The sequence below is a fragment of the Micropterus dolomieu genome, unplaced genomic scaffold (assembly GCF_021292245.1).
Source record: "Micropterus dolomieu isolate WLL.071019.BEF.003 ecotype Adirondacks unplaced genomic scaffold, ASM2129224v1 scaffold_342, whole genome shotgun sequence".
NCBI lineage: Eukaryota > Metazoa > Chordata > Actinopteri > Centrarchiformes > Centrarchidae > Micropterus > Micropterus dolomieu.
In genome coordinates, this window is record NW_025744329.1 from 1 (window position 1) to 11,957 (window position 11,957).

Genomic DNA, 11,957 nt, shown 5'->3' on the forward strand with positions numbered 1-11,957 from the left:
AATTCAATAGGGACCTCACACGGTCGTGCTCGGGCCCTAAATATAATCCGAGTTTATTGAATAATATGTCACAGGGGAAGTGCTCGAGTAAAACAAAATGGGTCCTAAGACCGACCCCTGAGGCACACCATATTTAATAAACCACACTATAGGTAGGTGACACATTAGACTAAGTCCGCTCCTCAGAATTCCGATGATGCATAGCGAAGAGAGTTTTGTTTATTATCAATGACAATGAATGGAATCAACCATGTAGGAACAATTTCATCACAACTAAACAGTCAGTTTTCCTGTAATCAAGATACTATTGAAAAGTGTCTCAGATCAGTCTTTTCTATTAGATGAGAAGGTCTGTGTGTTTGAATGTTTATATTAAGCATCTGTGTTTAATGAATGCATGTGTTTGTTTGCACACAGTGTAGGGAGATGTGTGAATTGTGTCACTCGCACTGCCGGTGAGCCAGTGACGCACCCGTGCGAAACATCATGAGCGTGCTGTAAATGCAGCGTTAGTTCAGGCTGCGAGACAGGCTGCATCATGAAGATTATTGCATATTCACACAGAAAAAAAATGTGGTTGTTGTTCTCGAGGTACATTCATGGCTACTGTCAAAACATTTGGGACACAAGGCCCAGAAAAATTACCTGGTCACTGACAGTCACTCTTTCCCTTTGCTTAACTGTCACAAGCCTCCTCCTTTGTCAGGCAGTGGCAAAGGCTATCCTTTAATCAATGCTGGAGGCTGCACAATGTCGGGTAGTGCAGCTGATGTTGAAGCTGCTGCAGCCCCGTTATCAGAATAAAAAAATAAGTTTGGACCGCAACACAAGAAACAGATGGCAGAGGGAGAGGCAGTGGGGGCTAGTAAGAGATTGGGTTGTAACATGTTTTACCATTCTGCCTGTTTATTGGAGCTCTTTTAAGCCACTGTGTTCAAAATGTGATACAAACTAGTTATATGTGTCTGCTATTAAATGGAGTTATCTCAGCAACAGAGACAGAAAATGCATGGTTTAGTCTCAAACACAAGGAGTAAAAGGTTACAATTCGCCCCATAGTCTGAGTTAGTTGTAACATACTGTGAAATGTATTAAGGTATTTTGGTGTCTTTTTAATGCAAGCAAAAAAAAGTTATGAGAGCATATTAATTGCACTGCAAACAAAAATCAAGTAATTAAAAATAAACAGACCTTTTTTATGTTACAAAAAGTTTTAATTGCTAATATTGTTATGAGTCTGCAGTCCTCCTCCCAGACCCCTTGTGTTTATGTTCTCTTCCTGTGTCTCCTGTTAGTCTGTCTGTCTGTCTCTCTGTGTTGTCTGGGCGTGGCTTCTCACTCTGGGCCTGGCTCTCCACCTCCACCTGCACACCTGATCCACATTCCACTAATCAAGACTCTGCAGTACATCAACCCGCTTCTTCACCTCACTTGTCACCAGAGCGTCAGCTTACCTCAGTGGTATTTGCGCTGTGACCCACAAATCTCGAGTCGTATATTCTGTTGTTTGTTTCTTGTGAGATTACTTGCCTTGTCTCTCTGTGCTCAGGATCACTGCCTGCCTGGAAATTCTGCCACTGCCTCACCCAGCTGCCTACCTGCCTGGAAATCCACTCGCTGGTCTCCATTCCCTGGTCTGCCCTCTGCTGCACTCTCACACCCCGTTTCAATAAACTTTAAATTCCTGGATTTAAACCTGCCCTGAGTCTGCCTCTGAGTCCGTTCACCTAGTCTGCCATAACAAATATGTCATCTTTGATTTCAAGTCAAAAGATTTCCTTTTGACAGAAAGTTTTGCGAGTCAAAAATGGTCAAAATAAGAGATTCTATTAGTGGGTTTGACTAACAAATTATGGGTTTGCATTGGCCGCATGACCACGCCCACAATGCCCTCATCATTAAAAAGGTTACAAATATTAAAGTTGTTTTGCATGACTTGAAATGCTCCCAAAAAGCTCTCCTAACAGTGGTCCACCACCTGCTATGCTGCGGCCAGACGCCGCTCTGACACTGGCTCTCCAGACAAAAACTTATTAACTTGCAAAACTTTCTGACTCGCAAGGAAAACTTTTTAATCAATAAGGACAAATTAGCAATTAAAACTTTTTCCTGTTTATTTTGAATTACAAAATGAATTTTTGATTGCAGTGTGATAAATATGCTCTCAAAACATTTTTTTTTGCTTGCATTAAAAATACACAAAAATACCTTCATAAACCAGCAGCAAGTTGTAATATACTACGAAAAGGATACTACTACTATAGCTGTAGCAACAAAAAAAACTTGATTTTGATGTTTGATGTAGTTCTGCCATTAAGAGACCAGAGACACCGGCTTGTCTAGTGGTTCTCACAAAAGGGGGGCATAGAGTCACTTCAGGGGGGTCATGGACGTTGAGCAGACCTAAAGTTGCATCAATATGATTCATGTGGAGACATAAACAAAAAAAGTGCTCTGATGGTATCAATAATTTTCCGTTGTTTACTTTCAACACAAGTATCAAAAAATTGCCTTAAATTAATTTCCCTCTCATTTGTAGCATGACTACTTTTGATCTAATAAACTTATGAGAATTAATGCAAAATTATGAATTTTAATATTCAGAGAATATTCCTTCATAAATCTCTCGCGGGGCACCTCCAGAGTTTCCGTTCGCCCAGGGTCTCGGGATTCCTTGAGTATGGTTAATAATTAAACAATTATTCACTAGTGATCAGTTAGTTAATAATCGCTCAATTATCTTAAATCAGTCAGTCAGTCTCATATTGAAGGGGGACTTGGACATAGGAAATACACACACAATTCCTTTGATTAGGGTTAGATTTAATAATTAACTAAGGTGAATATAAATGTGGTTACATATACATCAAAGAAATACACAATGGCTAAACAATGAGAATGTGGGTGCTATTGTGGGAGAATTTGATTCACACGGGCAGCTAATGAACGCAAGCTATGAGTTTTAAGACTAAAGATAATGCATTAACAAACTATTGGACATCACTGATCACAGAATGCAGGGTTTTGGTCTTACTGCTTGTCGTTTCTCCCAGCCGGGTTGCTGGTAAACGGCCTCACACTGGTGGAGTTCCATGCGTTCTCGGTTCGCTTTCTCTGCCTGGGAATTGCTCCAGAGGTCCTTCTTTTGTCGGCTTATTGAAGAAACTTGAATTGGGGGCCTTTTCAAATTCTGGCTCGGGTCAGAGGTTTGGTCGTCCTTTGTTACTGCTGGCGGGCCCACGTGATTGGGATCAGTGTAAGTTAGCTCGACGAATAAGGCTTTAAAAGAACTTGGTCGTTCTTGAATTAAAATGGTGAAACTTACGGTCTTTTAAAAGAAAGAAAAAGCAAGTAAAGTTGCTGGAAACAAGGGAAAAATCGAGGTTGCGGCGCTTCGCGTGTGTGGCTTGAAAACGAACAAAGGGCCTTCGTTGCACCGGGTCAAACTTCTTAGGGCATTGCCAGGAGAGGGAGCTCGCTGGGCGCGTGCCGAAGCCCAGTTGGAGAGAGCCAGACCAAGAGAGCAAGAAGAGAGCGAGACAGCGTGGGTCACTGCTTTTGTCTGTTGGGGCGTGGTTCCCAGAGGGCAGACGTCTTTCTTTAGACATATTAAAAGTTAATCAAAAATCTATTTGCGCGTATTGTAATCAAAAATCTTCCCACAATCAAACCTTAATTGTCAAAAGGGTATACCGTTCTTAGATTTAAGCACTTGATCAAAAGGAAAACAATTGTCAGTAGTTAGACCTTAAAAGGTTAGCATTTCATAGGAATGTGTGCTGTGTGCATGGTTTACTGTGTCCCTCTGGGGACTAAGCCCTGATTGGTCCGTTTTCTCCATTTATACATTTGGGCTTATAAACCATATGTAATGGAGATGAAACACCATGTGTTTGGTATCTATGGGTTCAGAAGACCCTAAGCTAACATAATCATGCATGTAATGTGCTTATAAAGGAAGTATGAGTGAAAAATGCACAATAAACTAGAGAATTTCATAAACAAAAATTAGATTTTTGTGATTTATTAATAAAAATCACACCTTATACATCAATAGTGAACAGTTTTGGAACTCAAAACATGTTTATTCAACCCTTTGTGTCATATCCATATGCAGGTTTTCAATAAAATGTGCCCAGAACAATGAAATAATGCAGCCTTTTGTGAAAATGTCCAAGGCGTTTTTCTCATGCATCCCCCTAACCAAAGCAAGGCATCTAAGAAGATGCAGTGGGGCTCCTGGCATGCCCCACACTGCCAGGGGGTCTTGTTATAGGCTCTGCTTGCTTACAGAGTGCTCAGAGTACTTGATAACATCTGCAGTCCTGTGTGCATGGTTTACTGTGTCCACAAGTCAATCTTCTGGTCTGCAGCCACTGTAATCTATATGGATGTGTTTCCAAAGTCACTCTAGATGATGATCATGCAGATCATGTGCTGTGAAATAAAGTCACAGGAGAGAGCAATTACACATTTAATCAGTAAACTTCTTTCTGTGTCAAAATCCAATGTAGGAAAACAGCATCTCCCCTGTAACCTGACTCTTGTATAAACATGCAGCTCACTGCAGACAGAAAAGAGGGGGCCAAAGTGTGAAAATGACGACAATGACGCGGCCCCTACGTATTCAGAGAGGAGCGAGCACAGCCGACACACAATGGAAGACAACATACGTCGATTCTAACTAAAACAGCCTATTTACGCACATACATCCAAAACAGCTGACAATAAGCTATAATGATTACACTTTATTACATTATTTTATGATAAAGATGTTATATGAAGATACATACCTGTCTCAAATCCATTTTTGATCGCGTTTTCCTCCACGGTAAACAAAAGACTTCAGCTTCGGCTGCTATGTGATCCGTCTCCCAACTTTGGCTCAATGCTTCTGCTGTGAAAACGTTTCCTCTTTGCCATTATGAAAGCACTAAAACAATAATAATAATAACGTTTATAAAGTTACTCCGTCGGCTTTCTTTGGCTTTCTCTGACTCCGATGCGCTCCGCTGCTGGTGTTTACTCCAAGACTGTCTCTGAGTGACCGCGCCCTCAATTCTGTAAAGGGCTCCAGAGTCCCTCTGATTGCCTAGAAGACGTCACGTTACCTTCCTCTGGTTGGGTAAAATGCAACATACCCCCAAACTTCCATTGGTCAATGCGCGTAGAATCTGCCTGAGACATCGATTTCATTGGCTTTTACAGGAAAACCTTTGCAAAACAAGGGAGGAAGCTATATACACAATCCCGGGATATCCTCAGGTATACGGTAAAAAAGACCGCATGCTCTATCATAAATCGTTTGGAAGTTATGATACCTTTTGCCAGATGATGACGTATTAGGCGGTACCGCCCAATCCGTCCCCAGAACTAGCTTTCTGTATATATTGGCTGTTACACGTTCTTAGAGAATATAAGCAAGATACACAAATGACATAAGATTATGGAAAGTTAAATACAGAGTGACATTTATAAATTAAACGGCATTTCAGACGATGACATGTAATACTTATTTTGTCCATTTGGGGGAGCTCGGTTTACATGAGGATAGCTTTGATTCACCCTAAAACAATCTTCTGCTCAGGAGATGGGGAATTTAGCTATTTAACCTTAAAATTAATCAAGTAGTATAGGATGACATTTCTTTATCATCATTTCTAAAGGAAGTGTCAGAAAGTGTTGTGAACAAAGCATTGATTACAACATGAAATGAATAAAGGTCAGGGATCCTTGCTGAAAATTAAAAACAAATCAACAACAAATAACACCAACATGGTAACATAACTACTCAAATGGAGTGGAGAGACCTAATTAAGTAACTTAAAGATGATTTAATTAAACAAGGTAATGATTGAGTTGAGGAGACAGTACTCTGTTCAGGGCAGTGTCTCCTGGTGTCCTGGAGTTCCTCACAAATTTACATCTGGCTGTGAAAGGAGAATATCCTTTGATGTGAGGTAATTAAACTAAGAGGAAGGTCAGTTGCCATGGTTACATGTGTGTGTGTGTGTGTGGGGGGGGCAGTTTAGGGTTTCCTGCCCTCTTTTACGAAGAGTTCCGATAGGCAGTTAAGGAGAAAGCTCATGAGTGTTTCTTTGTCATTTTAACAGTCAGGCTTATCTTGGCTGCTGCCAAAGGTGGCCAGTTTACAATCAACTGCCCAGAAATAAAAAGCGACGACACACTCTGTTCTTCCATTTCTCCTGTGTTGAATAAAAGTTACTGTAATGTTACGTTTGGAAGCAAAAACAAATTGGGTGAGTCCTTCTCCAGGAAGTTTGTATATATATATATATTTTGATAGTGGTTAATGCCACTGACTTTGGTACAGGTGATCGTGGGTTCGATTCCCAGGGCGGGGATATCCAGGTGGCCCCTCAGGCAAGGTCCTTAATGCTACCAGCCTACCTCAGGAATGAATGAAACTGCAAATATAAGAGCCATACCGGCTCGGATGTCGCCCGGGTTAACAAGGTCAGCGTCAGGTGCTAGGGAACCTGATGCGGAAAATTTGGATCTGATGCAATGCTAAAATACAAGCAATCCCATTGAGAGGGGTTATATGAAGAGATTATGGGATATATGGATGCTAACCTTACATCTTTTTTACATGTAGTCACTTAATCACATGTGGGACAGACATGAGGGCTTTGATACCATAAAATGCCTCACATCCTCTTAGAGAAATGAGATCACACATGTGGTCTGACTTTTTTCTTCCTCACACTGTGTTGCATTGTGGGTATGAAGGCTGTGTTGACCTTACAGTAATGTGCTGTAGCAGTGAAGAGATTCAACAGTTGAGAGATGGATGAAAGTTAAGTTTCAGACTGTGAGCATGTGTGTTTAATGGATGTTTGTGGGAACACACTGATCCTCTATGTTACAAAGTGACTCACTGCAGCCCTGTGGTTCTCACAGTTTTGTCTGAATTACAGTTTATTCTTATTTCAACATGCCTGAAAACTACAGTCAGCCAAGCAAAACAAGATGACTTCATATCACTCAGGTCAGATCCTGTGTCTGGTCAGTGGTGCATGGAAGCACATGATTAACACCAACAATGGCAAACACACACAGAGACAGTGACACTTACACACTGATTCACATTCTCCGTTGAGAAGTTGCACCTTTTGTCTTGTTTTTACATTCTTTGTTGAATTCAGAAACCCAAGACTTGATGTTAAATAATGGAATTTAAAAAAGATTATTATCAAACAAGTATAGTAAAACTATAGAAATAAATGAGGTGATGATATTTCTGTTTACTTTAGAAGTTATTATACACTGTATGCTGTGATTCTGATCTAGGAAACATTAAAGACATTCATAGCCAGTCTGCTGATTTTGTTTCTTTATTAAATCATTTAACACAAGTAATGTATACATGTTGACAACAGGGGTGGACTGCTAATCTGGCATACCGGGCAAATGCCTGGTGGGCCAATGGACCTTTTGGGGCCGGTGTAACGTTAATTATTTATTTATATAAATAACGACTGGCCCATAAAGCACAGACAGCGGACTATCAGGTAAATTTCTTTCCTGACACTGGGCTGGCTCAATAACAGCCTTACTAGCCCCCACTCCCTCCCTGCGATCTGTTTCATCAAGAAATGTTAATTAACAAATGAAAATGCTTTGAGAACGGATTATTTGCACAATAAGAAACCTTGCAATGCAGGTATGTATAGCAGGAACATCTGTGTTATCCAAAAAAAGTAACTTTATCAAAAAATATAATAAGCTACTGATTACCTCATTATAATCTGTTATAATTGTGTATTCTGAATTGTCACCCACCACCTGAATTTTGTATTTCCCTTTATATAAATAAATACATTACACCATAAATTGGTGCAGATAATGTCTCTTGAATGCAGGAAGTTAAGTGTTTTCTTATTTTTTCTAAATAGCAGTAAAATATTTTCTTGCCTTGTTCTCATGACCCTAAACTTGTGCATTGTCACGTCTCGTGGATTTAGTGTTTAGTCACACCTCTAATCTGAGCCCCTAAATATTCCCACCATTTTTCAACACAAAGTGATGCCATGTGTGAGCCATGCTGTAGTGACAATGATGATGATTATTTCAATTAAGGTCACGCTATCTTAAAGTGAGACTGTCAGCTACTGCTGGTGATCACTCACTGTTATACAGCGCTGCATAAGACATTGTTTTTGTAGCTAGCATAGTCCTAATGCAGCTGTAACTTTGGCTAACTGTCCTAATGGCTGAGATGAAGTTATTTTGTCAGCATCATGTTGGCTTATCCCACGCTGCTGTGAAAATGACTTGTAGGCTACTTGTACTTGAGTATGAGTTCTGTACTCCATGGCCACCTCTGATCACCACGGACTCTGTAAACACTGATCCTCGACACATACCACTCAGCTGGTTTGGGGGAATATTACAGTAGGTACACATGGAAGGATGGTGTATTGGTGAGGGTTGTCTGACCCAGTCTCAGTCCAGCCCTGGCTGACAACACCACATATGGAATGAATGATCCTTTGTAAACATATGCCAATATTTAGCAACAGACACTTAAACAAAGAGATTTGAAATTCTGAGTTAAGAAAATCACACATTAAACTCTATTAGATAAGAAATAGACTGTGTTTGCCACAGTGTGGCCTACATGTTGACATTCGGATTGAATGATCTTTTAATACTTTTTATACAATATTTTGCATCAAATACTTATATCTTATAATTTCAAACAGATTGTGAATTCCAAGCAATCACTTATCCTCTTATGACAATACCACATAAATATTGATTTTAAAATGTAATGTAAATATATGACATCAGATATATATTAAAAAAAAATTCAGATCATATGTGACAAACCAAAAAAAGTCAGTTTGTTGCTTTGATTAATTGAACTGTACATATTCTCAGTGGAAATATAATGACTTCATCTTTCATACAAGTCATAAATTCAAAGCCAGATTTCACATGCGCCCCTACATTGGTTTAGAATATAAAAAAGTATTTTCAAATGTCCTCATCAACATTTAAACAAAGCAGATTATTTTTTAGTAAACAAGTTAAATTGGATCTCAGGAAAAGGTGTGGACTAAATGCAGTGATTTTCAGTTTTTTATGTTTCTCTTTGACATATAAAACAAGTGATATCAAAATATCCTTGAGAGGATGAATGTAATATGTGTACCTCTGTAATCACAAAGCATGTCTTCTCTCACTTGATGTTAAAACGACTCTTTGAGGCTCGCTTCTGCTTGCTTACGTGTGATTGTTTTCCAAGTTTCAGGAATATCAGCAGGCTCTGCATTATATGCTTTAGCAAACTCCTTGTTGAACTTTGCCAGTACATATTTCCAGTAGTCTGACGCCTCTAAACTTACATCTGACTGGATTATCCAGTCTGGGAAAATTTCTCTGTAGTTCTTGTAGGGGTGCCATTCACCTTTTGTAGCATCACAGCGAAAACGCATATCACTGTTCACCAAGGACGAGCATATGTCAATGACAAGTTTTTCTCTCCCATACCTCCAGAATTTACCCAGACCCACAAGTTTTTGTGTCGCATCACATTTGACTTGAACCAGACCCCGTGGCCAATGTAGTTTAGCAAAGTGCTCTCCATGTTTACTTGCCCCAGCGTCACAAGGAGCTTTGCAGAATGGACACTGTTGCCCACATCCAATCACCTGGGTGAAAAGCTCGTTCTGGGGCTTCACATGAAGATTTTTCAGTTTCATTTGGATGTTTGTTTTTTTAAACTTCTCTCTAAGAGCCTGTGCCATGTCCTTCACACACTCAGTGAGCCAGTAAGCAAACTGTTCCTGGTCGGCATTGTTTCGGAGCATGAAAGCACCAAGAGCATCCTGGGAAATGACCAGTTTATCACCAAATTCTTGACAGACATCTTCAACAAATGTCTTCACGTTACCACTCTTTTCTGTTTTAGCTTTGTTGATAGCATCATTTATGCTGCTGATACTTGACAGAACATGTCGATCCTCAAACTCAAAAACTTTATCACCCTTTGAAAAGTGTTCTACTATTTGTTTGTGTGTCCATTTCTTTACATGATCCTCATATGAGCAAATGTAGCTCTTATAGTTTTCAAAGTCATCCTTTGAGAGCAGATCCAGTAAAACTGAATACTGGAAGAACATTCGTGTGCTGAACTGGAACCTTGTCAGCATTTCACCAGTAATATCAGGACCCAATGAACGGTTGACAAAGTCTTTGACTGCAGGCCTCAAGCAGTAGTTTGTGAATTCTTCTGCCTTCTTCTGGCACTGGTCTCTTTCATGGAACACGTCTTTGAAATCAGCACGAAACTTTTCTTTGTTTCGATTCAGACATCTGTAAGGATCATTAGCATGTATGAAATCTTCATGCATTTTCTGAAACTGTCTGGCTACAACTCCACAGATGTGCTGTTTTAGAGAAACTTCAAACTCAATGTCTATCTTAACACTCTGACTGTTCTGCAGCCGCTCATCAATCATGTGTAGGATCTCCTGGATGTAAGTGTCATGGTAATTGTTTTTCCTTTCCATTTTTTCAGTCACAAACTGTGTGCAAGCATCTATGATGCTGTCAGCCATGTTCTGTGAAGCCATTACATGATCTTTAATGAAGAGCTTGCTGAGTTTGTTTTTTAACTGGTTGCAAATTCCTTCCACTGTATATTTGAAAGGCATCAGTCCACAATCTTTCAGCCTTTGTTGACTTAATAACTGACATACACGACTCCCCTTCCATGATAGATTATCCCTGAGGTAGTGGTCCACATTTGTGAAGACATTTGTGGCCTTCTGTTGAGGAAAAGAGAGTTCATTCACCATACTTTTCCACATCTTATCAAATTCTTTGTCTAGCTCTTTGTCTGTCATCTGGACTTTTTCCCCCCGACATTCCTCAATCAGCTGACGCACTCTCCCCTCTAATTCTTTTGTGTGGTTTTTCTTGGTTCTGTCAAGTTCTGTCATTCCCTGTCTGATGTCAGCTGCTGCTGTGAGCTGATTATATACAGAGCTCTCCATTTCTCGACGAAGGATCTTTGCACTGCTTGCAAATTCCTCTTTGTATCCTTCAACTAGATACACATGACCCTCTGTTTGCTCAAAGTACTGTTTCAAATTTCCAAGAATTTTTGTCTCCCATTTAGTCAGCTCTGTGCAAGCTTCACTTTTCAAAAGAGTGAGAAGTTCTTTCATGTCAGATAACTCAGATTTCACAGCAACTGTGCCAAAATTTGAAATTCTTGTTTCAGCTTTTGTAGCCCATGTGTACATTTCTTTTTTGAATTCCCATTCCCATTTGTTGAACTCTGTGCACAGCCTCATGTATGCATCAGCCACTAGGCTGTTTCTGAAGCTGAAGATGAAGTTTTCATGCTTTACTGCATTCCACAGGCTTTTCATCCACTCTGTAAACTCCATGATATTATTAGCAGATGACTCACACCTTCCCAAAATTTGGATGATGTTCTTCTTGAGCTCATAAACGGCCTCACTGTACCCTGCATTGACTGGTGCCATTGGTGGGTTTCCATTCCAGAGTCCAGGAATGTACCAGTTCCCAGTGTCGGGACTGTACTCCATCACATCAGTGAAGCTCTTGTTCTCCTCTTTCTTTTCCATCTTGGCTGCTGCCTGGGTCATCTCGTTTAGCTGCTGCAAGAGCAGTTTCCTGTCTCGTAAGTTCTTGTCATGGGCTGAAACATCTGACACATTCTGGTGAACAAACTGACATTTGGGCTTTTTGCCCACCTCTTTCATCCTGAGAAAAGCATGCACAACTATTTGTAGGATGTCCTTCATTTCTGTTGAATTCTCCATTGCAATATTTATGATGGTGATATCACTCAGCCCAACAACAAATGTTGCAAGCTCGTTGTCGTGCTCATGGCTATTGTCCAGTTGAGCAAGCTCTGGTGACTTTAAGCCCTCAGTGTCAATGATCACCATGAA

At 40.1% G+C, this 11,957-nt stretch overlaps 1 protein-coding gene across 1 annotated transcript in view; it reads right to left on the bottom strand.

Annotated features, from left to right (window-relative positions):
- Positions 1-7,342: 7,342 nt before the first annotated feature.
- The window catches only part of LOC123967392 (up-regulator of cell proliferation-like), an 11,272-nt gene continuing 6,657 nt past the window's right edge, over positions 7,343-11,957 (bottom strand). The window contains exon 4 of the mRNA XM_046043480.1: positions 7,343-11,951. Coding sequence (XP_045899436.1) covers positions 9,219-11,951 — 2,733 coding nt within the window. The 3' untranslated portion in view covers positions 7,343-9,218. The remainder of the gene's footprint in view (positions 11,952-11,957) is intronic.